General features: G+C 45.5%; 2 protein-coding genes across 2 annotated transcripts; both read left to right on the forward strand.

Moving 5' to 3' along the window:
• Window positions 1–20,887: 20,887 nt before the first annotated feature.
• On the forward strand, window positions 20,888–24,751 carry LOC127310864 (uncharacterized). The gene is made up of 5 exons (XM_051341498.2): window positions 20,888–21,357; window positions 22,051–22,316; window positions 22,440–22,557; window positions 22,941–23,149; window positions 23,805–24,751. The coding sequence occupies exons 1-5, from the start codon at window positions 20,986–20,988 to the stop codon at window positions 24,256–24,258; spliced, it is 1,419 nt and encodes a 472-aa protein (XP_051197458.1). The 5' UTR covers window positions 20,888–20,985; the 3' UTR covers window positions 24,259–24,751.
• Window positions 24,752–25,504: 753 nt separating this feature from the next.
• On the forward strand, window positions 25,505–27,659 carry LOC127310873 (uncharacterized protein At2g38710). Its single transcript, XM_051341505.2, has 5 exons — window positions 25,505–25,744; window positions 26,174–26,293; window positions 26,408–26,522; window positions 26,602–26,695; window positions 27,196–27,659. The coding sequence occupies exons 1-5, from the start codon at window positions 25,641–25,643 to the stop codon at window positions 27,396–27,398; spliced, it is 636 nt and encodes a 211-aa protein (XP_051197465.1). The 5' UTR covers window positions 25,505–25,640; the 3' UTR covers window positions 27,399–27,659.

Genomic DNA, 27,659 nt, shown 5'->3' on the forward strand with positions numbered 1-27,659 from the left:
CGCCGGTGGGTTTCTGACCGCAACACATTCTGGCACGCCCGGTGGGACAAGCTTCGTCATCAACCACATCGCCATCTACATCTGAGATGGCGGACGGCACTCCAGTCACGTACGAGGATCTGACCGACGAGTTCAAGAAGAAGTATGACGAGGTCAAAGCAATCCTCGAAGCTGACCTCATCGGCTCTTTTCATAGAACCCGTTCACATGGCATCAGGTGGAAAGGGTTCTCGCCTGATGGTGCGCTCGATGGGATAGACCTCTCCGCCCCGTCAGAAGAACGCACCAGGTCCCTACGTCAGGAGATCGACTACATGGTGGCTCACTCGCTGCACCGCCACTCGAGAACTCCGGTGAACACTTTGGAGCGTGTCGCTCTCCGGGTGATCCAGGAGATCATGAGGCACCGCACTCTCCGTCAGGACCAGCTCTCGGGACACACCAAGGAGAGATGCCACTCCAGTCCCGTCCACCGCTGCCATCCGCGTTGGCAGCACCGTATGCCGAATTCACCGGCATTCGTCGTCTACAAGATCGGTGGTGACCCTAGTGATCGCCGCTCTTGCATGAGGCGCCTAAGGAGATCCCTCACGGGTACATGTGCACATACGTGCCGATCGCGGTAATCGGGTGCTCACAAACCAGGCCACGACAGCAGGGACTTCTGGGAAAGCAGGAGGAACGTCAGCAACAGATCTTGAGAAGCAGACGTGGCTAGCTAAATATGCCACCCCGACGAACCTCCAGAGCTCAGCTCCTGCAGTTGGCTCAGAGCTGGAAAAGCAAGCATGGCTGGCTAAGTACGCCACCCCGGCGAATCTTCAGAGTTCGACTCCTGCAGCCAGCACCGCGGATCAGATCGCACGATCCCGAGGGACCACCCGGCATGGTGCCGAAAAGGAGGACAATCGGCTATTCCAAGCCGTACCCCGATGAATACGAGTTGGTCCCGCTACCACCCAAGTATCGGCTCCCTGACTTCTCCAAGTTTAGTGGATCAGATGGTTCCAGCTCCATCGAGCATGTGAGCCGATATTTGGCACAGCTAGGAACGGCCTCAGCGTCGGATCCACTACGCGTGAGGTTCTTCGCACAGTCCCTCATGGGATCGGCTTTCGGGTGGTACACTTCGTTGCCACCAGACTCGATCCGGACGTGGAAGCAGTTGGAAGAACAGTTCCACATGCAGTTTCACTCAGAAGCTTCCGAGTCTGGCCTTGCCGATCTAGCACAGATACGTCAGAAGCGTGGAGAAACTGTGGCGAGAATACATCCAGCGCTTCAGAAATCTGAGGAAGCGATGTTATTCGGCTCGTGTGACTGAAAAAGAAGCAGTCGAGTTGGCAGTGGTGGGCCTTGCCTCACAAATCAAGGATATGGCTTCCCAAGCAGACTACCCTTCACTGGCGCACATGGTTCAGAAACTATCAGCATATGAACAGCGCCATCCAGACTTGTACCAGGACAAATTCAAGCGTGCGGTAATCCTGGTTGAGGCGGATGAAGACGAAGGCTCTGCGGGAGATCAAGAGGTAGCAGTGGCTGAATGGACTCGGGGGGCAACCCCCGTGTCCTGCAAATGGGTTAAGCCACCAGGTCCGCCCAGAGGTTTTGATTTTGACGTGACCAAAACTGAGCAAATCTTCGACCTCCTACTCAAGGAGAAGCAGTTGAAGATACCCGAAGGCCTCAAATTCCCCACGGACAGAGCTGAACGGAAAGCCATACCGCAAATGGCATAACTCGCTCTCCCATGCCACCAACGACTGCAGGATGTGGCGTCAGCAGATCCAAATGGCGATAGAACAAGGACGTCTGATTTTCAACCAGTACGCCATGAAGGTCGACACTCACCCCTTCCCCGCCGTTAACATGGTGGAGTGCACTTACCCTGAAGGTTGCCAGCCAGGATCCTCGTTCAGTATCAACATGGTAGGACCTGGGCACCACTCTGGCAAGGATAGAGACGAGGGCAGCTGCTCTTGTAGCAAGGACACAGAGGAGGCCGCTCCACGCGATCGGCTCCGTCACGATGGCAAGCGCTACGTCACAGAGGGAGAAGTGAAGAACATAAGATATCAGCGACCTCTCTCTGATCACCTCCTCAACAAGTATGTGAGTCAATATAGCCAACGCCGACGATCCAGCGACGATGATGATAGAGATCGTCTGGCTAGAGAAGCCAGAAGACATCGTCGGCATAATCGCGATGAGGAGGAGTACGAGCGCCGTGCCAAGGAAAAGTCGAGGGAGCAGGACGACGAAGATAGGCACTGGGACTGCCCCTTCTTCAGACACTGCTGGGATTCAGGAATGAGCCGATTGCCTACAATCGGCAATTGCCCAGAATGCAACCAGAAGAAGAAGGAGGCAGCCAACGTGTCCGTGTTCAAACGTCTAGGGCCTCTCCCACCACAAAGCAAACGCGCTGAGTCCCCTCGGATGGAAGATCTCGAGGATTCGGAAGACGAGGGAGAAGAAGAAGAAGACAGGTACCACCGTCCAAGGTGGTGCCCTGATGGACTCAGCCGTTCCCAAAAGCGCAGGGTTCAGCGATTGCGCGGCTTGGAGGAAGCCGAAAGGTTATACCTGCACAAGCTAAGAAAGGCGCGGCCTGATCTGGCTGCGAAAATTCAGCGAACCCTGGATGAGGAGGGTCGACCACGGAAAATGGAGTGGCGCCCCAAGCAAAGGAAAGCCGATGATGAAACATCGGCTGGCACAAACATGGTACTCGTCCTTCCGACGGGGTTTAGTGCTCCAGGATTACACGAGGCACCCAATTCGGACGACTGCGAGCGCATCAACGTGATGAAGGGAAGGGTTAGGCTGGTTTTATCCACTGGCCTGACCGTGTAGCAAGAGCAAACCAATGAGCAAATGTGGCGAGGCCGATCCTTGGGATCGGCCCTCAAAGGTATATGAAGGAAAAGCACAACGCCTTCATTGAACACTTCGATCAATATGGAGGCCGATTCCAGCAATCGGCCAAAATTATCCTCACCACATGTTCGGCTTGTGTTCAACGTCGATCTACTGGGCAGCGGTTTACGTCGGCTGATGAGTCAGGGAAAATCGACATTGGTCCTACCGAAGCCGACGTGCAAATGCGGTGCCTTGGCTAAACTACAGAGCCGATATCTGCAGTTACCTGACAGATTCGGCTCGGGGGGCACCTAGTCAGATGAACACGTGCAAATGAACATGTGTGCAGTGAAACATTGGGGGCCGACTAGAAAAATTGTCCAGTAAATTTTTTTTTTCATGATATACGAAGCCGATGCGCAGCCATCGACTCTAGTACAATTACACAAGACCTACCGGCTATGTGCTCAAGGCCCAGATTTTCGCCAAGATGGTTTTCAGTTCGGCTTCAAGAACTTCTATTTCCTTGGAGGGAATGTACAATGAGAGCAGCGTCAGCTGCAATGAGCCGATAACCCTTTGCGCCAGTTCAGCGGTAACATCAATTTGGCATGCAAGATTACCAGATTACCGGAGGTCAAAGCCTTTTTGTTTAATCTGTGCATCCTCGCTGATATTCTCGCCTTGATTAAGGCTCGGGGGGCAACTAACTTGGTAGATGCTCTATTTCTGGGAGCCGATTGGAGTTGCATCGGCTGACCCTGCATCATGACCTTCTCCGAAAGCGGTGAGCTGTTTGCAGAAGAGGACTGCTAAAGCTATGGAGAGGAGCCGGAAAGGGAAGCCGTCGTCTTTTACAGGGTTTGGGCCGTCCTGTTGCTGCAAGAAAAGGAAAGAGACTGGATTCTCAAAATAGCCGATGGACAGTCATCGGCTATAGGATTGCGAAATATCATGATCAGGTATCAAATCACAGTCTGAATTTGAGAAGTACTTGACTGACGGTCTGATCGATATCTGAGTCCGGCTTCATGGGCGTCTAAGGAAGAAAAATCCGATACGTTGCTATCGGTCTTGGTGTGGCAAGCGGAAGGATTGAAATTGGATTAATTGAAAGATGAATTGGAAGAACAATTTTCATTAATTCAAAGGAGCGGCTTTACAGGAAAGAGCCGATGGCTCTCAAAAGGGGGATCTGGTGCCTAGTGCACTGCTACTACTAGTCCTACTCTACTAGTCGTCGCTGTCCTCATCGTCGCCGTCGTCGATGTCATCGGCGCTGCTCCCAGGAAGTTCCTCGTCGCTGCTGCCCCAGCCCTCGGCCGGAGCTTCGTCTTCCTCGTCATCATCATCATCCTCGCTGTCCGCCCAAGAGAGGAAGCGCTTTGTCGGCGGGTACCCGATGGAGGAGGAGGATTCATCCTCCTCCTCTTCCTCCTCGTCATCATCATCGTCTTCGCTGTCCGCCCAGGCGCGGAATCGCTTTGCCGGCAGAAGCTTAGCGGGGGAGGAGGGGCCGCCCTCCTCTTTTTCTTCTTCTTCCTCTACTTCTTCCCCCTTCCCGTCGGAGGAGGTGGGTTTCACCCAGGGATGGAGGTCGTCTTCGCTTTCGCTTATCAGCTCCCCTTCGATGAGGAACTTGAGGTCGTCTTCCCCATCGGTCAGAGGCAGGTCGCCGTCTGGCATATGATCGGAGTTCCACTCTGGCTCGCTCGAGGAGAAGGATTGGAGGGAGAGGCCGGAGGAGACGGAGGAAGAGGAAGACATTGCTACAGGGGAAGAGGGTTTTTTGGTGCCGATAGCTAGAACAGAGGAAGGGGATGAAGTGGGCTAACCAATCGGCACGGTTAAATAATAAGGAGCCTAGTGGAGATTTAATGCCATTGCAGTTTCCGAGGAGGTGATGCTAAAGCTAGCGAATTTTGCAGAGAAGCTGAGAAGACAGGGCATCATGATGAAGGATACTGCAACGGTTCTGCTCTGCCACGACATGACCCTTCGAAGGAAAAACAGAGTGGTTTTGAAATTATCATTACCAAAACCAGGGGGGCATGTGTTATCACCAGATTTTGGCCAAATCAGAAGATGGGCCGTAAGGGAGATGGGCTTGGAAGATTACATGTGGAAGATCTCTGAAGCAGCCTTGCACGAAGAGTTTGGGCTAGATTGCCCGTGTATCTGTAATATAGTAGATCGCATCTTAGATTAAAAGATAGAGTTTTACCCGTGCACGGTTAGGTGCACGCCTAAATTAGAAAGTCCCCTGGACTATAAATATGTATCTAGGGTTTATGAAATAAACAACAACCAACGTTCACCACAAATCAATCTCGGCGCATCGCCAACTCCTTCGTCTCGAGGGTTTCTACCGGTAAGCATCATGCTGCCTAGATCGCATCTTGCGATCTAGGCAGCACAAGCTTTTTTCGTTGTTCATGCGTTGCTCGTACTGAAGCCTTTTTGATGGCGAGCAACGTAGTTATCTTAGATGTGTTAGGGTTAGCATTGTTCTTCGTATCATATGCTGTCATAGTGCAACCCTTATACATCTAGCCGCCCTTACACCTATCTTAGGTGTAGGGGCGGCACCCCGCTTGATCATTATTTAGTAGATCCGATCCGTTACGGTTGCTCCTTGTTCTTCAAGGATTAGTTTAATATCTGCAATAGTTAGGCCTTACAAAGGGTTGGAGGATCCAGCGACGCGTAGGGTGTCGTTTGCTAGTCCTAGACAGGATGTTCCGAGGATCAACCTCGTGTTGGTTTTTAGGCCTTGTCTAGGACCGGCTTACGATCACCGTACGTGACCGCGAGGCCCAATCGTGAGTAGGATGATCCGATTATGCGGTGAAAACCCTAAATCGTCGTAGATCACTTTAGCTTTATCTTGATCAAGCAGGACCACCATATATTCGTGCACCTCGTACGAATCATGGGTGGATCGGCTCCTTGAGCCGATTCACAGGATAACCTGAGAGCCGATCGAGGCTCGTATTTAATGTTTACGTGTATGCCATGCAGGAAACTAAGCGAGGCATCTCCATCACCTTCCTGACCAGGTATAGGTCAGGTGGCACGCCCTTGCACCAGCATCGGACGTGTGTACCAGAGGCTTTGCGGGCCGTCGCTCGGAGGGACCAGGGCCAGCCGCAGCCCTAAGTTGTTCCCGGCTCTACTGTGTTGCCCGTCGTTGCTCGCCGGTGGGTTTCTGACCGCAACAAGTTGTCAATCTCACCGGCTTGCTGTAACAAAGGATTAGATGTATAGTGTGGATGATGATGTTTGCAGAAAACAGTAAAGAACAATTGCAGTAGATTGTATTTCAGATGTAAATAATAGGACCGGGGTCCAAAGTTCACTAGAGGTGTCTCTCCCATAAGAATTAGCATGTTGGGTGAACAAATTACAGTTGGGCAATTGACAAATAATGAAGGCATGACAATGCACATACATGATATGAAGAGTATTGTGAGATTTAATTGGGCATTACGACAAAGTACATAGACCGCTATCCAGCATGCATCTATGCCTAAAAAGTCCACCTTCAGGTTATCATTCGAACCCCTTCTAGTATTAAGTTGTAAACAACAGACAATTGCATTAAGTATGGTGCGTAATGTAACCGACAACTACATCCTCGGACATAGCATCGATGTTTTATCCCTAGTGGCAACAACACATCCACAACCTTAGAACTTTCTGTCACTGTCCCAGATTTAATGGAGGCATGAACCCACTATCGAGCATAAATACTCCCTCTTGGAGTTACAAGCAAAAACTTGGCCAGAGCCTCTACTAGCAACGGAGAGCATGCAAGATCATAAACAACACATGATAGATTAATAATCAACATAACATAGCATTCACTATCCATCGGATCCCAACAAACATAATATATAGTATTACAGATAGATGATCTTGATCATGTTAAGCAGCTCACAAGATCCGACAATGATAGCACAATGAGGAGAAGACAACCATCTAGCTACTGCTATGGACCCATAGTCCAGGGGTGAACTACTCACACATCACTCCGGAGGCGACCATGGCGGTGTAGAGTCCTCCGGGAGATGATTCCCCTCTCCGGCAGGGTGCCGGAGGCGATCTCCTGAATCCCCCGAGATGGGATTGGCGGCGGCGGCGTCTCTGGAAGGTTTTCCGTATCGTGGCTCTCGGTACTGGGGGTTTCGCGACGAAGACTATTTGTAGGCGGAAGGGCAGGTCAAGGGGCGTCACGAGGGGCCCACACAGTAGGGCCGCGCGACCAGGGGCTGGGCCGCGCTGCCCTGCTGTGTTGCCACCTCGTGGCCCCACTTCGTCTCCTCTTCGGACTTCTGGAAGCTTCGTGGAAAAATAGGCCCCTGGGCATTAATTTCGTCCAATTCCGAGAATATTTCCTTACTAGGATTTCTGAAACCAAAAACAGCAGAAAACAACAACTGTCTCTTCGGCATCTTGTTAATAGGTTAGTGTCGGAAAATGCATAAATATGACATAAAGTATGCATAAAACATGTAGGTATCATCAATAAAGTAGCATGGAACATAAGAAATTATCGATACGTTGGAGACGTATCAGCATCCCCAAGCTTAGTTCCTACTCGTCCCGAGTAGGTAAACGATAACAAAGATAATTTCTGGAGTGACATGCCATCATAATCTTGATCAATACTATTGTAAACATATGTAATGAATGCAGCGATCCAAGACAATGGTAAAGACAATGAGTAAACAACTGAATCATATAGCAAAGACTTTTCATGAATAGTACTTTCAAGACAAGCATCAATAAGTCTTGCATAAGAGTTAACTCATAAAGCAATAAATTCATAGTAAAGGTATTGAAACAACACAAAGGAAGATTAAGTTTCAGCGGTTGCTTTCAACTTGTAATATGTATATCTCATGGATAGGTGTCAACATAAAGTAGTATGATGAATGCAAATATGCAAGTATGTAAGAATCAATGCACATTTAACACAAGTGTTTGCTTCTTGAGGTGGGAGGAAATATGTAAACTGACTCAACATAAAAATAAAAGAAAGGTCCTTCAAAGAGGAAAGCATCGATTGCTATATTTGTGCTAGAGATTTTATTTTGAAAACAATAAACAATTTTGTCAACGGTAGTAATAAAGCATATGTGTTATGTAAATTATATCCTACAAGTTGCAAGCCTCATGCATAGTATACCAATAGTGCCCGCACCTTGTCCTAATTAGCTCGGATTACCTGGATTATCACCGCAATACATATGTTTTAACCAAGTGTCACAAAGGGGTACCTCTATGCCGCCTGTACAAAGTTCTAAGGAGAAAGCTCGCATTGGATTTCTCGCTTTTGATTATTCTCAACTTAGACATCCATACCGGGACAACATAGACAACAGATAATGGACTCCTCTTTAATGCTTAAGCATTCAACAACAATTAATTTTCTCATTAGAGATTTGAGGATTGTTGTCCAAAACTGAAACTTCCACCATGATTCATGGCTTTAGTTAGCGGCCCAATGTTATTCTCTAACAGTATGCATGCTCAAACCTTTCAACTCATGGTAAATCACCCTTACTTCAGACAAGACGAACATGCATAGCAACTCACATGATATTCAACAAAGAGTAGCTGATGACGTCCCCAGAAACATGGTTATCGCACAGCAAGCAACTTAATAAGAAATAAAATGCATAAGTACATATTCAATACCACAATAGTTTTTAAGCTATTTGTCCCATGAGCTATATATTGCAAAGGCAAAGGATGGAAATTTAAAGGTAGCACTCAACCAATTTACTTTGGAATGGCGGAGAAATACCATGTAGTAAGTAGGTATGGTGGACACAAATGGCATAGTTATTGGCTCAAGGATTTGGATGCACGAGAAGTAATCCTTCTCAATACAAGGCTTAGGCTGGCAAGGTTATTTGAAGCAAACACAAGCATGAACCGGTACAGCAAAACTCACATAAAAACATATCGCAAGCATTATAAGACTCTACACTGTCATCCTTGTTGCTCAAACCTTAACTAGAAAATATCTAGACTTTAGAGAGACCAATCGTGCAAACCAAATTTCAACAAGCTCTATGTATTTCTTCACTAATAGGTGCAAAGTACATGATGCAAGAGCTTAAACATGATCTATAACAATTGCCAAGTGTCAAATTATCCAAGACATTTTACCAATTACCACATGTAGCATTTTCCGTTTCCAACCATATAACAATTAACGAAGCAGATTATCCTTCGCCATGAACATTATGAGTAAAGCCAAGGACATATTTGTCCATATGCAACAGCGGAGCGTGTCTCTCTCCCACAAGATGAATGCTAGGATCCATTTTATTCAAACAAAACAAAAACAAAAAACAAACAGACGCTCCAAGCAAAGTGCATAAGATGTGATGGAATAAAAATATAGTTTCACTAGAGGAACCTGATAATGTTGTCGATGAAGAAGGGGATGCCTTGGGCATCCCCAAGCTTAGATGCTTGAGTCTTCTTGAAATATGCAGGGATGAACCACCGGGGCATCCCCAAGCTTAGAGCTTTCACTCTCCTTGATCATATTGTATCATCCTCCTCTCTTGATCCTTGAAAACTTCCTCCACACCAAACTCAAAACAACTCATTAGAGGGTTAGTGCACAATTAAAATTTACATGTTCAGAGGTGACATAATCATTCTTAACACTTCTGGACATTGCACAAAGCTACTTAAAGTTAATGGAACAAAGAAATCCATCAAGCATAGCAAAACAGGCAATGCGAAATAAAAGGCAGAATCTGTCAAACATGTAACAGTCAGAAAGACGAATTTCTAACAGGCACCAGACTTGCTCAAATGAAAATGCTCAAATTGAATGAAAGTTGCATACATATCTGAGGATCACTCACGTAAATTGGAATAATTTTCTGAGTTACCTACAGAGGATTAGGCCCATATTCGTGACAGCAAGAAATCTGTTTCTGCGCAGTAATCCAAATCTAGTATGAACCTTACTATCAAAGACTTTACTTGGCACAACAATGCAACAAAACTAAGATAAGGAGAGGTTGCTACAGTAGTAACAACTTCCAAGACTCAAATATAAAACAAAGGTACTGTAGTAAAATCATGGGTTGTCTCCCATAAGCGCTTTTCTTTAACGCCTTTCAGCTAGGCGCAGAAAGTGTGTATCAAGTATTATCAAGAGATGATGCATCTACAGCGAGGTTTGGAGTTTTCTCAACCATGCATTGTATTTTGGATACATAAGTTTCAGCGGCTCCCTTTTCATTGGTCTTGGGCTTGCTACTCTCATCAAACAAATTTTCAGGGACAAGCCAAGCATAATTATTTTCTAGAGCTTCATACATTGCTAGGAGCTTACAAGGTATTGGTGCTTTAATCTCCCCACCATCATTAACATTATTAGTGAACTTAATTCTATCCATATCCATACTTTCAAGTGTTCTTTTAAAATCAGTGAACATACCAAGCCTCTTATGCTTAATAAAAACTTTTCTAGCTTCTTTGGCTATATCCTCAAATTCCCGCACTAGGACTTTTAAAACAAAATCTCTCTTCTCTCCCCTCTCCATATCAGAAAGTGTAAGAAACATGTGTTGTATCATGGGGTTGAGACTAATAAATCTAGCTTCCATCATGCGTACCAAACAAACAGAGGCATCTTCATAGGTAGGGACAGCTTTTGCCAGTGGTATATCTTTAAGATCTTCATGCATACTAACATGGGTGAAAAAATTCTTCTATATTATCTCTTCCAATTATAGAACCTTGTCCCACATGTATATCTTTTGCAGTAAAATTAAAAGGAAACATGATGAAATAAGTAAAGCAAATGCAAGTAACTAATTTTTGTGTGTTTTTAATGCAAACAAGACAGTAAATAAAGTAAAGCTAGCAACTAATTTTTTTGTGTTTTGATATAATGCAGCAAACAAAGTACTAAATAAAATAAAGCAAGACAAAAACAAAATAAAGAGATTGGAAGTGGAGACTCCCCTTGCAGCGTGTCTTGATCTCCCCGGCAACGGCGCCAGAAAATCTAGCTTGATACGCGTACAGCACGCGTCCGTTGGGAACCCCAAGAGGAAGGTGTGATGCGTACAGCGGCAAGTTTTCCCTCAGTAAGAAACCAAGGTTTATCAAACCAGTAGGAGCCAAGAAGCACGTTGAAGGTTGATGGCGGCGGGATGTAGTGCGGCGCAACACCAGGGATTCCGGCGCCAACGTGGAACCTGCACAACACAACCAAAGTACTTTGCCCCAACGTAACAGTGAGGTTGTCAATCTCACCGACTTGCTGTAACAAAGGATTAGATGTATAGTGTGGATGATGATGTTTGCAGAAAACAGTAAAGAACAATTGCAATAGATTGTATTTCAGATGTAAGGAATAGGACCGGGGTCCACAGTTCACTAGAGGTGTCTCTCCCATAAGAATTAGCATGTTGGGTGAATAAATTACAGTTGGGCAATTGACAAATAATGAAGGCATGACAATGCACATACATGATATGAAGAGTATTGTGAGATTTAATTGGGCATTACGACAAAGTACATAGACCGCTATCCAGCATGCATCTATGCCTAAAAAGTCCACCTTCAGGTTATCATCTGAACCCCTTCCAGTATTAAGTTGTAAACAACAGACAATTGCATTAAGTATGGTGCGTAATGTAACCGACAACTACATCCTCGGACATAGCATCGATGTTTTATCCCTAGTGGCAACAACACATCCACAACCTTAGAACTTTCTGTCACTGTCCCATATTTAATGGAGGCATGAACCCACTATCGAGCATAAATACTCCCTCTTGGAGTTACAAGCAAAAACTTGGCCAGAGCCTCTACTAGCAACGGAGAGCATGCAAGATCATAAACAACACATGATAGATTGATAATCAACATAACATAGCATTCACTATCCATCGGATCCCAACAAATACAACATATAGTATTACAGATAGATGATCTTGATCATGTTAAGCAGCTCACAAGATTCGACAATGATAGCACAATGAGGAGAAGATAACCATCTAGCTACTGCTATGGACCCATAGTCCAGGGGTGAACTACTCACACATCACTCCGGAGGCGACCATGGCGGTGTAGAGTCCTCCGGGAGATGATTCCCCTCTCTGGCAGGGTGCTGGAGGCAATCTCCTGAATCCCCCGAGATGGGATTGGCGGCGGCGGCGTCTCTGGAAGGTTTTCCTTATCGTGGCTCTCGGTACTGGGGATTTCGCGACGAAGACTATTTGTAGGCGGAAGGGCAGGTCAAAGGGGGTCACGAGGGGCCCACACAGTAGGGCCGCGCGGCCAGGGGCTGGGCCGCGCCGCCCTGCTGTGTCGCCACCTCGTGGCCCCACTTCGTCTCCTCTTCGGACTTCTGGAAGCTTCGTGGAAAAATAGGCCCCTGGGCATTAATTTCGTCCAATTCCGAGAATATTTCCTTACTAGGATTTCTGAAACAAAAAACAGCAGAAAACAGCAACTGGCTCTTCGGCATCTTGTTAATAGGTTAGTGTCGGAAAATGCATAAATATGACATAAAGTATGCATAAAACATGTAGGTATCATCAATAAAGTAGCATGGAACATAAGAAATTATCGATACGTTGGAGACGTATTAGTAGCAACGAGAAGATCATGAGACTAACCCTCGAAGATTTCCAAAGCCTACGAGATTAGATCTCATTGTTGATGTAGTCGATCATTTACCGCTTTCAAAAGCGCGTAGAAGATCTTGACGGTGCCACAGTCGGGCAGCACCTCCGTACTCGGTCACACGTTCGATGTTGATGACGACGTCCTTCTCCCCGTTCCAGCGAGCAGTGGCTGTAGTAGATCCTCCTCAAAATCCTGACAGCACGACGGCGTGGTGTCGGTGGTGGTGGAGATCTCCGGCAGGGCTTCACCTATGTTCTACGGGAGAAGCAGGAGGAGGGGGACGGCTAGGGTTTGGGGAGAGAGGGGCGCCGGCCTGGGAGCCCTTGGGTGGTGCTACTGGCTTTTGTGTGTCCGGCCCCCTCCCTCTCCTCCTCATTATATAGGTGGAATCCCTAAGGCTTGCCCAAAGGTTCGAATACGACCCAATTCAAAACCTTCAATATGGACGGAACCTGGGGGACACAGACTCCTCCCTTTCCCCCTTGTTGGCCGGCCAAGGAGGTGGAGTCCACCATGGACTCCACCCCTCCCACTTGGTTGGCTGGTTAGGGTTGGTGGAGTCCAACCGGGACTCCACCTTCCATGGTGATTTCTTTCGGAAAGTTCTAGAACGTTCTAGTGCCTTCCATAAATGCACCGGATCATTTCCAAACTTGGAAAGTGACTTCCTATATATGAATCTTATACTCCGGACCATTTCGGACCTCCTCGGGATGTCCTGGATCCCATCTGAGACTCCGAACAAATATTCAAACTCCATTCCATATTCCATATCTACTTAAAACGACATCAAACCTTAAGTGTGTCACCCTACGGTTCGTGAACTACGCATACATGGTCGAGACTCCTCTCCGACCAATAACCAATAGTGGTATCTGGAGATCCATAATGGCTCCCACACATTCAACGATAACTTAGTGATCAATTGAACCAATTACATACGATATCGATTCCCTTTGTCACGCGATACTTTACTTGTCCGAGGTTCGATCATGGGTATCTCCATACCTTGTTTAACCTCGTTACTGACAAGTAATCTTTACTCGTACTGTGGTATGTCATCTCTTGTGAGCCAGTCACATGCTTGCAAGCTAATCAGACGACATTCCACCGAGAGGGCCCAGAGTATATCTATCCATCATCGGGATGGACAAATCCCACTCTTGATCCATATGCCTCAACTCACACTTTCCAAATACTTAATCCCATCTTTATAACCACCCATTTACGCAATGGCGTTTGATGTAATCAAAGCATCCTTCTGGTGTAAGTGATTTATATGATCTCATGGTCGAAGGACTAGGTAACTATGTATCGAAAGCTCATAGCAAATTGAACTTAATGACGTGATCTTATGCTACGCTTATATGGGTGTGTGTCCATTACATCATTCATCTAATGACATAACATTGTTATTAATAACATCCAATGTTCATGATCACGAAACCATGATCATCTATTAATAACCAAGCTAGTTATACAATGGGCTTACTAGGGACTCCTTGTTGTTTACATAACACACATGTTTCAATGTTCCGGTTAATACAATTATAGCATGGTATGCAAACATTTATCATAAACACAAAGATATATTATAATAACCACTTTATTATTGCCTCTTGGGTATATCTCCAACACGGACGCCGGGGCGGCGGCCCCGGGCAGGCGGTATGCGGCGCGTCACGCCCGGTTTTTGGCAGCCCCATGGCGGTGGCTTGTGGTGATAGGACGGCGGGCGTGATGCATGTAAAATGCATACATAAACTTTGTCCTTTATCATATTGAAGTCTCACATATTTGCAACATATATGATGAGAATAACATGTTTTATGTTTATTTATGGGGATTTACCAATGATCCCTTTTATTTGGTTTATAACTCTGCATAACATGAATTTTGTGTTTTGTGTATTTTTCACTTTTAGAGACCTATGTGGAGTAAAATTGAACTGGATTTTTTGGAGCATCATTATTTCATTGAGAGAAGCACCCTGGGACCTGGAAGCAGACCTGGATGGGCCTGAGGCCCAAAAGAGACCAGGTGGCGCGCCCAGACATGTAGGAGGTGCCACCCACGCTCTTTCGGTAGTAGATCGTCCGAATCACTTAATTCTTTCGCCCACCGACATATTTTGATCTAAAAACACTATGTATATGGCCCCGAAGAGTTCTTGGAAGAGAGCGTCGCAGAAGACAGAAACACAAAAATAGAGACCACGTCGGCGAAGATTGGAGAGGGAAACTCCATCGGGATCACCGCGGTGGGGATCTCCACCTTATCCAACGTTTTCATCATCATCACAATGATCAAGGGGGAGTAGTTGCGGTGACCCAGCATACCACTGCATGTTGTAGTATACAAGTCGTTGATATGATCTTCGTGAAGTGACTTCTTCACAATTGTCACATCCTTCAGAGTGGTACAACAGAAACATTGCAGGTCATAACACTCCAGATATTATTACAAACATAGTCTTAACAAGTTGGTATTCTCACAGGTCCAATGAGAACACCCTAAGATATTACTTAAGTACTATTACAACTCACATATAGATGAAAGAGAGCTCAACAACTTATTTAAGTAAGTTCTACGCTGCTCGGCTCTATGATACTAAGGTATGTCACTACTCTTCCGCCTCATTGTCGTTGGGCCCGTAGACTATCCCATAGTCTACGCCTTCCACCCCTCCGGACATATCAGGTTCTTCATACACCAGCTCGTAGCCTCCTTCCGCCGCTCCGTCGTTGGCCTCCACTTCCATATCACAGTCTAGCAAGGGTGTCGAACTGTCGAAAGAAAGTGAGTACAGAGGTACTCAGCAAGTTCAAAAGAGAAAAAAGCGTTTGATGCACTAGCTACGACCGTTGATCAGGAAATCTCATGTCAATGCATGTTTCGAAAACATTTCTTCAAAAGATTGATTTTATATTGAAAACTATGCCCGCCAGTCTTCACAGGTTGACCAGAACTTCATGGAGTTCCTTTCCTGCCGCGTTCGTAGTTCCCTTCCCGGAACTGGGAGTAACAAGCCACAATTTGATACACTTTGCAGAGGTGCGTTAATTTTCCCATAAGAGACCTTATCCTTTTTGCCAGCCGCAGGAACTTGTCCCCGTCCACACTTCCTTGGTGTGAGGGCAGAAAAAAGATCCAAGCCCACACCGCCTTCTTCGCGGCCTCGTAAACCCACCCTTTTGTAAGTCGGTCATGTCCTTTATCTATGGAGAGACCGACCCAGGCATTTGTTCTCACCTTAAGGTAGACCGTTCCGAACACTTCATATGCCCTATCCTATACACCATAGATAGACCGACCCGGGCAACCCTTACAATCCTTCATAGACCACTAATAAGTCTGCCCTCTCCTGTATCTAATGGTAGACTATGACGGACCTCTATCCCCACCTTTACCAAAGATAGACCGATACATGCAACCCTTATCATTAGTACGTTGGCATGCGAGAGGAAAAAGATACAACTGGCTTCCCTAGAGCCATTATAGATCTTATGGTCAACGCGAAATGTACGACGCTAGAATCACTAGACGACATTGGTGATTAGTCCTAAATAAATAGACCCTTGCAATGGAACCTCCACCATGTCAACACAGACCATGGTTCCATTGCCAGCCACATAGTCATATTCATAATTGGAAAAGTAACATTTCATTTTCAATGCAGGAATGATAAGTATATAGATTTGCGGTAAATCGACAGAAATTACTCAAGATGACATGAGCAAGAGTGAACTTGCCTGTGGACTGCGAGATTGTGCAGTTCAATGCAGTGGATGGAACCTGGACCTCGGGTTCTGTAAAGAAGCATCATTGTCCGGTAAGGACAATGTTATAAAATCCAAACAATGCATGCATGGATGTATTATTTTATGTTGAATCCCTTACCCCAGTATTTTATTAAGATTTAGGGTTAGATTAAGATTTTATGCCTTTGGCAGTATTTTGCAATTACTTTTAAGTCATCACATCACTTCCTTTTTAGAAAGGAAAGAATTTAAAAGTAATAGAATTTTACTTTTGGAAAATATTTATTTCAAAAATAATTCGAAATAATAGAGTTTTCTCTACATTTAAGGAATAAAAGAAATAAGAATAATAGAATATTTTCCTTTGGAAAATATCTTTCTTAAAAGAAATGACTTGGATTAATAGAATTTCCTTTTTAAATATTTGAAAACAAATATTTAAACTCATTTGAAATTTTTCCTTGATTTTTAAATACAAGGGAAATTACAAATTAAAACTTCCAAGTTTGAATTTAAATTAAAAAATTCAAAAATTTGAATTAGTTTTCTAAATTTTATTTCTTATTTTATTATTGTTAAGAATAATTTTCATTCACTAGTCCAAATTTTATTGGATTTTTAGAGGTATTATATATTATTTAAAATTTAGTTAAATTCAAGGGTTATTTTCAAATAGAAAATAACCAAAATACCCCCTGACCCAATTGGGCCAGCCCACTTATTTGGCCCATTTGGACAGCTCGTTAAGGCCTGCCCAAACACGATTCGGTGGAACCGAATCGGTCCGGCTCACCTCACTCACTAACTCCTCTCTCTCACGAAACCCTAGCGCTCTGGCGACCGCGAGGCGATAGCGTCGCCGCCATGGCCGCCGCCACGCTCCGGCCAAGTGCGGCCGCCCCTGACCTCGCCGCTGACACCACCTGAAAAGCCGCGCGAAGATCTATCGATCCATCCGCATGGTTTCGTCGAATCCTTCCTCCTCGTCCAGATCGCCACCTTGCCAGATCTGGAAGCAAATCGCCTCCAGCGATTGGTGGTCTCCGACGAGCTGTGGACCTCATCGTCGACGCTAGCATGTTCCTGGGACTGTCCTAGCGCAGGTGCTGCGTTGGCAGCGCCTGTGCCGTCATCCCCAGGGTGTTGTGCTGTTCGAGGAGCTCATCGGCGTAACATCGGCGTCCTCCCTGGATTTGCAGCTGCTACGGCCGCGCGGGCACTACCTCGCCATGCCATAGCTTCTGCTTCCAGGCGCGGGTAAGATCTTCTGCTCCTCCTCCTCAAGTCTGTGCGCCTCCATTCTACTGTACTTCTTCCTCCTCTGGCTCCCAGACTTCCTGATGATCCAAGGATCACACAGGGCCTTGCTGTTGTCGCCTATGCATTCTACGCTCCCTCTCTGCAAGCCCTGGCCAATTAACCCATCTCTGGTTACTGGCCAAGTGTATGCTGCTTGCTGTTCATGATCATTGTTTCCCTTCTCACTAGCTTCTACCATGCTATGCCTTGCTATGCCAAAACAAAACAGTAAGCTAATAACACAGTAAGCTAATAACAGTAAATAAAAACTTAAAACTAAAAGTAAAGTAACTAACAAGGTCTCTACCGGAATGACACAATTGCTTCCCCGAAAACGACGCCAGAAAAAGGGTTGATACCTTCGATCCGGATTACAGATTGTAGTGTGATAAGCTTTTTCCCTAGAAGATCTAGATTTAATCAAACCTAGGAAACACTGCTAAATGGTGTAAAGTAAATGTCTACAAGACTTGCTAGTGTAATTTATATCCAGATTACCGGACCTATCTAGTTTATTTTTAAGGAGGTTGTGTTCAATGATGGAAATATGCCAGGTTTAAGATTTCTCCTACAGCTGTGCATACATACATATATATAATTGAAGCACATATGTGTAACAAATAAAATAGAGATAAGAGATTTGTGAGTAGCACATCCATAAAAACTCTTGCCCCTAAAGCCAGAGGTGACAAGAGCCGCTTGGTCCAACCACTGTTCTCACAACCACAAGCAACAATAGTTTTTAAGTAAATGAATACATACCAAAGCCTTAAGCTAGATAATTGTGCCATAATCCCGAATGAATCACTAAATATGTACCGTTACTGTCCCCTTTCTGTCACTGAGGATTCGCGGTAGCACGCCGTTCTCCACTCATCCCACATCTTTCCTTGATCGAATCGAATGATATGGATACCTGCAGATCACTTAGACGAGGAAAACAGACAAGGATACAAGATTGCAAAACTTTTATTCAATCTTTACACATATAATAAGATTAGATGCACCTAAACGCAGTGAGGATTCACCCCAACACGTAACCCGTGAGGACTACTCACACACAATATCAGGATCAAATACGAAGATAGAAATCATTGTGCAAATACTTAGATTGAAATCACAATATTCTTACAATGATCGCCAATTCTCAAGGAGATGTCTATTACAATGGTGATGGCTATGGCTATGTAGGAGATGGGAGATGAAATGGATGAACTATGGTGGTGGATCTCTTTCGGTGTGGTGCAGATGAATCTGGTGGATGGCGGCTCTGTTTAGTGACGAATGGATCTCCGTTTAGCGTCGATCCCTTCACGAAACTTATAGGGTTTGACCTTGGGAAATGCAGCGGCACACGGTACGGGCGGAGCTTGCCTGTACTGATGCCCATCAAAGCCCTTAGAACCGCCTTTTCGAGTGTAGTCAATTTTGCCATGCTCCTGACGCGGTTTGCTCTAGTAATTGCAGGTCTATTTATCATTATGATGTGATTTCCTGCACAACATCCAAAAATAGAAGAGATTACACATCTTTACATTAATTAGTCGTTAGTGGCAAGTTGAGAGGTAAACTTTGTCAATTTCTTGACTTAGCTAAGGGTTTAAACGCGAGAAAATATGGCGTATTTCACAACCATCACTACTTAGTGTATATTACAAATTCTACCTAGCTCAACCATTAGCGGAATCTCCTACAGTGCATCTCCAACACATTTATCGCTCATCACAAATATCCCTGATCCTCTTGAGATTTTTCTTGTTTGCGAAATTCACTTGGAGCAGATCGTATATGTCATACCCTAACTTTCTCTTTTCAACCACCAGTGCCTTTCTTTCTGCCTCTCATTCCTGTTTCTTAGACCTCATCACTTGTGCTTGAGTTCTTTGCACATTCTTGAGCACAACAACCTCGCTCTTCAACTCGTCTAGCTAGTCTTGCGCTCGGGTCTAAAAAACTAGGGCTACTCAGCTTAATTTTTGACACAACAATCACAACATGTAAAACCCCAACACAAAAAACCCTTCCCTCTTTGCATGTATAGTAGAATCAGCCAGTTTGACCAATCTCAGTCAGATCTAGAATGTATCTACCGAGACTGCAAAGTATAGTAACAGATCTAAACAAATCGCAAACGTGAACAACAAGCAATCATCAAGAACAACAAGCAATCGTGATGAACAACAAGCAATCGTCTATCCGAACCCAATCCTAATGGAAACCCCAACATATCTAATCTGGATGTCGTCGCAAATGGTGAAGCACTGCCTATTGTCGCACAATAACGACGAAGATAAGAGGAAGAGTAGCTTACCACCATTGGATAGGTCGACGACGAGGTTGAGGTCGCGCCCGAACTCGAGATGCAGGTGAAGAGTGCGGTGCAGGTTCCGGCTAAGGTCGCGGTGCTTGTCGCCATCATCTCCTCCTCCGGTTCCGACATCCTCCTTGCGACGGTGCAGCGGATTTGTCAGCGGTAGAGCAACCGCCCTGGTGATGTGATAGTTTGGGGTGTGTGTGAGAGTGAGGAGGTGAGTGAGAGGAATGAGAGGGGGGCAGTGAGACTAGTTATGGCACACGTTCCTGCGGGATGCGGCGTTTCCGTCTCCCCCACGCGTGCAGGCGTCTGAAGACAACGGGTGAGGCTCCACAACAACGACCATCTTGGACGTTCATCCGGGGGACTGGCCCGAAGGTGCTTTAAAAACCAGTTCGTGTAACAACACATAAGCTTACAGGAATCCAAACAACATGTTTCGCTTCCCAGCCCATGCAAAAAAAAGAGGCCCGAAGACTACCAAACATGCCCTTGGTGAGGCACGAGAAGATGCATGAACGAGCCAATGTAGTTTAGATTTTTAGAACGGTTGTACTCTTTTTCCTTATCACGGGATATAAGGTTTTTTAACGAGGCAACATCTAGTAAATCTATTTTTTATCCCATATCAAATCTTGCCTCATATGAAATTTTCGATTTTCCCAATTTTTTTGGACAGTTTCAAATTACTACAAACAGCAAAACAAGGAAAAAGACGGACAAACGGGCTATTTTTCGCCCCCACGAGCCAAACGGGCCGCCGTGCCGGGGCTTTGGATCGGGGCACTTGGGCCTACCAGTTCACGGGCCGCAGGCGTGCCAGGCCGTGCAAGGTAGCGTGAAGCGGGGGCCGGCACCCCGGCCCGTTAGCCAGGTGTGTGAGACACCATCTCCAAGCAAAAAAAAAAAATCTCCAAGCAAAAAAAGAAAAAAAAGAAGTTGTGCTTCATGTCCTCTGAGCCTGGTCGTTGGCCGGCCGCGCGAGCTCCACGTCCTCTAATCCACTCCATTTTCTTCCCCCAAAGACGGCACCTTCTCGCCGTCTCGTCCCCCTCCTCCTCCTCTCCAATGGCGCTCGCCTCCACCACCGCCTCCCGCCTCATCGCCCGCCGCCTTGCCGCTCCCCTCCCGCCTTCTTCTTCTTCCTCTCCTTCCTCCGCTCTCCGCCGCGCCGCGCCACGAGGGGGAGCCACAGGAGCCAGGCCGCGCGGGGTCGCGGTGCGGTGGGAGGGCAGGCCGAGGGCGCTCCTCGGGGGATTCTCGGACGCCGAGCCTGAAGACGCCAGCGACGACGAGGACGAGGACGAGGAGGACGCCCGCAGCGCGCTGAGCGGGGGACCGTCGTCGCCGCACCTGGAGTGTGACGACGTCCTCGAGCTCGCCGCCGCTGCCTCCTCCGGGCCCGAGCGCTGGGACGTGCTCGGCCTCGGCCAGGCCATGGTGCGCACACCTTTCCTATCCTCCTTGCATCCTGAATACGTCGATGGTTGGTCTCAATCAATTGCGGTTCATTTCTGTCGTTCTGGTGCCAATTTGCCAAGAACCACTATCTAGCTTCACATAAGTAACTGAAAACTCCAATAGTACAGACGTAGGGTATTGCTTGGTTCAGGATGTTGGGCAAGCTTTTGTGGCTTCTGCTATGTTAATGATTCAACCTGTGCAAGTTTTATGATGATTAGCATGTGACCATGTGAGCGTTTCGTCCAACAGTCCTATTTCTGTTGGTGTCAACACTGTACTTCTACTGTAATCTGTAAGTAAGATGTGGAATTGAAGGTGGACTCCTAATGCCAAATCACAAGAAACTGGTAGCTGAAAAACAGATAATCACTGCTTCCACGCGCCAGTGTAAGAATATACATAAGCTAAATAGCGTGGATACACTGCTGTGGCTGTCACTAGTTTTTTTTCGAAATGAGGGATAGGCTGTCACTAGTGTAGCCCACGATTCGTATGTCGGTGAATGTTGATGGTTACTTGTTACTTGTGCTCATGCTAATATATGATTTGTTTGACCTATCCGTTATTATTGGTGCCAGTTGTGATGAACCATGATTACACTGAAGTTCAGTCTGTTTGGATAAGCTATTGGGACAAATGGAACTTATGTATGGTTTCTTGCTCAAATAGGTTGACTTCTCAGGCATGGTTGACGATGAATTCCTTGAGAGACTGGGCATAGAGAAGGGTACAAGAAAGGTCGTGAACCACGAGGAGAGGGGACGGGTCTTGCGTGCCATGGATGGTTGCACCTACAAGGCTGCTGCTGGAGGCTCACTGTCAAACTCGCTTGTGGCTCTAGCAAGGCTTGGTAGTAGCCGGATCACTAGCTACCCTGAGCTTAGAATTGCGATGGCTGGCAGCGTGGGCAGTGACCCGCTAGGTAGTTTCTACAGGTAAATTCATTAATCTGACAGTATCTTCACTGCCTCTGTACTCTGATTTTATTGCACTATTGGTTCCCTGAGGCTTTTGAGTGTTATCTGACATCAAAATTTTGTTTAAATTTGTGCTATTAGGCAAAAGTTGCAGCGCGCTAATGTGCAGTTCTTGTCCAAGCCAGTCAAAGATGGTACCACTGGGACTGTCATTGTTCTAACAACTCCAGATGCACAGCGAACTATGCTTGCATACCAGGTCAGTTCCTTCACTATCGGCTTTTCTGTTCTTAAAATTGTTGGCAACACCTTTCTAAAAAATAATTGCTGCTAACTAGTCCTGGTTAGAAAACAGGTTGTGCTAATGCCTTCCAGGAAAAGAGGTTGTGCTAAAATAATTGTATCTTTGATCTTCATTCTTATGCTTTACTCTCTAGAAACTACGGAGTTGTGCTAATGCCTTCCAGGAAATGAAATAATTCACTTGTTGCCTCTTAAGAGTGCACCGCTATTATGCACAATGTTTTATTTGAAGTATGAACATAGCATTGAGAGCATCCATCTTATACTCTATTTTGTTGGCTAATTATGTCTCCTTACACTACCTTTTTCTCTAACGATGCCTTGTTACTTGTCTTACAGGGTACATCTTCAACTCTGGCTTACGATTCAGACTTAGCGGGGCTAGTATCCAAATCAAATCTATTAGTTGTGGAAGGATACCTATTCGAGTTCGCTCACACAATTGAAGCCATCAAGCAAGCTTGTGAAGATGCTAAGAAGAATGGTGCACTTATTGCTGTTTCGGCATCAGACGTGTCATGCATCAAGCGTTGCCACAGTGATTTTTGGTGAGACTAGCCTTTTTACAAAGGGTTTCCTGTTTGTGTGACTGACACTTGCAATAATTTCTTCTGAGTGGCACTCACACTAGAGTTTTGACAAGTCATCTTCCATTTCCTTTCAAGTTACAAGAGGTCTACGTTTTAAAATTAGAAAAGAGGTTGCCTTTTTCTTGCTTCCAATGGTATTGATGGTGCGTGTCTGCTCTAAAAACGGTCGTAAGCATCTAACACCACATCAGTAGGTTACTCCAACATGATGAATTTGTGTGACTGACACTCACAATAATTTCTCCCAAGTGGCATGAACACTAGAGTTTCAACAAATTGTCTTCCATTTCCTTTCAAGTAACAAGAGGTCAACGTTTTAAAATTAGCAATGAGGTTGCCGTTTTTACTTGTTTCCAATGGTATTACCAGTGTGTGTCTGCCCTAAAAACGGTTGTAAGCATATAACACCATGATGAACTTGTGTTTATCATGTCACCGAACTTACCAACTGAGGCATCCATTTCCTTAGCATGACTTCACGAGGATAACTAAATAGTTTGCTTGTTGGTGAGCGTGAAGTGTAATTTTATCACACATTCTCCATATTACGATAGTATAGTATAGTGCTATGTTATCTGGTAACACTACTAACCCTGATCCAAAACATTTACAGGGATATTGTGGGAAACTATGCAGACATATTGTTCGCCAATGCTAACGAAGCAAGGGCATTCTGCGAGCTAACCTCAGAAGAGAGCACCATGTCTGCGGCTAGATACTTGAGTCATTCTATTCCTCTTGTGTCTGTTACTGATGGTATGCATGGTTCCTACATTGGTGTGAAAGGTGAAGCAATATACATCCCTCCACCGGCATGTATTCCTGTCGATACTTGTGGAGCTGGTGATGCATACGCCTCCGGAATTCTGTATGGTATTCTCCGGGGCGCTTCAGACTTAAAGGGTATCGGTCTGCTGGCAGCCCAGGTAGCTGCCGTCGTCGTTGGGCAGCAAGGCACACGCCTAAGGGTTAAGGACGCTGACAGATTGGCTGAATCGTTTGAGTTCCACTTTGATAACTTGGAGTTTTGTTCAGATGCTGGAACAGATCAGATTCCGAACTTATGATTTCTTTCTCCTAGAACTGGAAGTCCAAGACTTATGATTTTTGTGTCTCCCTCAAGTCCCAAGTCCTTGACAGGCAGCGGCAGTGGAGATTATCCAGGGTTGAACTGCCGAAGTGGGGCATCCCCCCTTCCCTAGAAGATTTATGAAGCAAGTCTACTTAGTTTATCACTCAGGTTATATCTAAATGCTAAACTAGCACCATTTTCCAAATAGCATGGCAATTGAAATTTCATCAGATTGGCCGTTGAAGCTCTGCCCGAAAGTCATAGGCATATTCACTTGTATATAGCATCTGATTCCTTTAGTCCTAGTTCATTGTCTCGACCTTTATTGCCATTTCATTGCGTAAATTTTGCACCAGAAGGATACTACATACATGGATATTTGATTACAAAGAAACATTCTATAGTAGGCACTGATGCAAATCCCTGTTATTTGTTTGGTTGTAATGTGTCATCCTGGTCTAGAATGTGAATAAACTCTTTCGGCAACACCAGCGGTCCAGTGAATTCACAATGAAAAGGGGTATCGGATATGCTACCAAATTGCAATGTGATCATCCAACTTTGTTGGATGGGATTCGATGTGGTTGGGTGGAACGTCGCCCTCAGGAGCGAAAGGTAGAGGTTGATACAATATCTTGAGCACCAGTCAGAGCAGGCGACTCCCAGTGTAGTGACCCAGATTCTCTTCTTTCTGCTATAAATATTCTTGTTCTGCCTTCCTGGTGCTCTCAAACTCTGTTTCTAGCTCGTTGTTTTCTTGGTTGCTGCTTGCTTGTGTGCAACAAAATGGGGGTAATATAAACATTATTTTGATCTGGGAGTGCCACCTGATTGTAACATGTTCCCTTAGTGTTACGTGTCGAGCTCATGAGCCACTAAATATTAAGGGGACAATATTGCCAAGTTAAGAAATGATTCACTTATGTGCAGCTTAAGAAGGTCGTTACTGTGTTAATGTGGCGATACAAACTGTGTTAATGTGCATCTGGATTAATGTGGCAGAAATTTCACAAGGTAATGTTGACCCAAAAATTTCGCAAGGTATTCAGTTCTTCTGGCGAAAGTGCAAGAAGCGTAAGTGATTACCCATTGTGCCCCTGTTATCCACCGCTTAAATCTGCAGCATCAAACGTAAATACCAGTAAACATCGAGGGGCAAAACTGACTATTCCCTCGAAAAGGAAAAACCCCGTGGAGACGCAGCCCTCCTCTGCTCTACTTGACTCGGAATCGAACGACACGAAAAAAACGCACCGCTCGCTTCCTCCTCTCTCCAACCTCCCCCACCACCGCACCGTCTCGCACCCGCAGCGGCGGCCGCCCTCGCCTTCTCGCTCGGGTGACGACGGACGAGGTCGCGGGCGGCGGCGATCGACGATGGCGGTGGCCACGGAGGAAATGGCGGTCTACTGCTTCGACACCCTCGTCGCACACTACAGCGGCGAGCAGCCGCCGCCGCCCGCCTTCGAGGAGGGCGTCCAGTAAGCCTTCTCCTCCTCCTCCTCCCGCTCGCGATCGACGTCTTCTCTCCACGCCAGAGAGGATGGGTGTTTAAGGCGATTTCGTTATGGTTTACGGTCAATTCCGCCGTAGATTTGGGGAAAGAGTGTGCCTTTACGGCGGCTTAGAGTGGATTTGGGTTTATTGCCTTTGATTTACCATCTGTGTGGATTAATCGTAGTTGCAGAGATTATATTAAAGATGAGAAATTCTTTTAAGAGGAATTATTGTTTGGCCTTAGTTAGGACTAAGGGGACCTAGGCTGTTTGTTCTTGCTTCGCCTTCCAGGTTTTCGTGCTAGAGATAGCTGTCCAGATTCTAGGCTGTAGTTTCTGAAAAATGTTCTAGTGTTGGTGCAGTTGTAACATATACAATTTATGAACTCATTGGGCCAATTTTTGTAACTCCAGCCCCCTGTTTGTCACCTGGAAGAAGGCTACCAATGGTTCTGAACCACGCCTAAGGGGATGCATTGGAACCTTGGAACCTCGCCAGATTGTAAGCGGCTTTAAGGATTATGCACTGACCAGGTAAGTGGTATATGGACTTTGGTTCCATCTGTATGAACTACATTGCCAGAAGATTTTCTTGTGTAGCACTTGGCAGTCTGTATTGATTGGATTATGATAAACTCTTGCTTGTAGTGCCCTGAGAGATCGGCGCTTTTCTCCTATACAGTCGAAAGAGCTGCCATACTTGGAGTGCACAGTTTCTATATTGACTGAATATGAAACTGCACAAAACTACCTTGACTGGGAGGTTTGTTCCAGCTATTATCTCTTCATTTCATTGGTATCTATGGTTACAGCCACCAAAGTTATTTTATTATGTACTGCAGGTTGGAAAGCATGGCTTGATTATTGAGTTCACTGATCCAGACTACAATGTAAGACGCAGTGCAACTTATTTACCTGAGGTTGCTGCACATGAAGGTGAGTTCTTTAGTTATTAAAACTGCTACATGTAAGATTGAATCAACCAAAACCCCTTAAAAGATTCTAATGCCTTACAGAGGCATGAGTTTGTTGAGGAATTTGGTTCTACCTACCAAGGTACTTTAGATTTGTGAATCACTATATAGAGGTCTTCGAGTTGTCTAGCAAAATATACCACCCAGCCTGTACCCTGATTTGGTATGAAGAATTGCATGAAGAATGTAGGTACAAAATTAGTGTAAGCGGAGAGCCTCAAGTGCTGCATATGTTAACTTTATTGAATTGCAATATTGCTACTCCCTCTGATCCATATTATAAGTCACTAATTTAGTACAACTCTGTACTAAATCAGCGACACTTGTTATGGATTGGAGGGAGTATATCATATGGCTGACATAATTGAAATTTAACACCATGAATAAACAGATCAAAAGTTTTAAATCAGTACATTCCTATTTCAATTGGGTATTTGTAACCTAGGCCTGATCATCTGGCAGGTTGGACAATACTAGAGACTATTGACTCCCTCATGAGGAAGGCAGGCTACAATGGCACCATCACTGAGTCTTTGAGGGACAAAATCCGCGTCACCCGCTACCAGAGCACCCTCTACACCATGCACTACGGTGAATATGCTGCATATGTCAAGAAGAACAGAGGTGAAATTAACGTGGCGACCTTAGTTAATGGCTCCAAATAAAGCCAGCGATTTAGTATCTGTATTGCAGCAGATAATATAAATCTATTTATGATTTGTCTCAGACGTATTTGGGGGTAAGAATTTGTTCGAAAATTCGACCCCCAATCATTGATATGCCATCATTTCATTCATTCCATGGAATGTGGGGTGCCATGTCAACAGCCCCCATAAAATCATGTCATTCTGGGATAAATGATGATGGTTATGTATCTGTAAACCTATGCACTATATAATTATAAATAATTTGATATCAGTTGGTCA

The sequence above is a fragment of the Lolium perenne genome, chromosome 1, assembly GCF_019359855.2.
Source record: "Lolium perenne isolate Kyuss_39 chromosome 1, Kyuss_2.0, whole genome shotgun sequence".
NCBI classification, from domain to species: Eukaryota; Viridiplantae; Streptophyta; class Magnoliopsida; order Poales; family Poaceae; genus Lolium; species Lolium perenne.

Excerpts from the sequence above, each read along its gene's own strand:
- LOC127310864 (XM_051341498.2), top strand. The coding sequence starts at position 20,986 with ATGGCGCTCGCCTCCACCACCGCCTCCCGCCTCATCGCCCGCCGCCTT. Across the intron at positions 22,317-22,439 it reads CCGCTAGGTAGTTTCTACAG|GCAAAAGTTGCAGCGCGCTA; the intron begins GTAAATTCATTA and ends TTGTGCTATTAG. Across the intron at positions 23,150-23,804 it reads CGTTGCCACAGTGATTTTTG|GGATATTGTGGGAAACTATG; the intron begins GTGAGACTAGCC and ends AAACATTTACAG.
- LOC127310873 (XM_051341505.2), top strand. The coding sequence starts at position 25,641 with ATGGCGGTGGCCACGGAGGAAATGGCGGTCTACTGCTTCGACACCCTC. Across the intron at positions 26,523-26,601 it reads AAAACTACCTTGACTGGGAG|GTTGGAAAGCATGGCTTGAT; the intron begins GTTTGTTCCAGC and ends TATGTACTGCAG. Across the intron at positions 26,696-27,195 it reads TGAGGTTGCTGCACATGAAG|GTTGGACAATACTAGAGACT; the intron begins GTGAGTTCTTTA and ends ATCATCTGGCAG.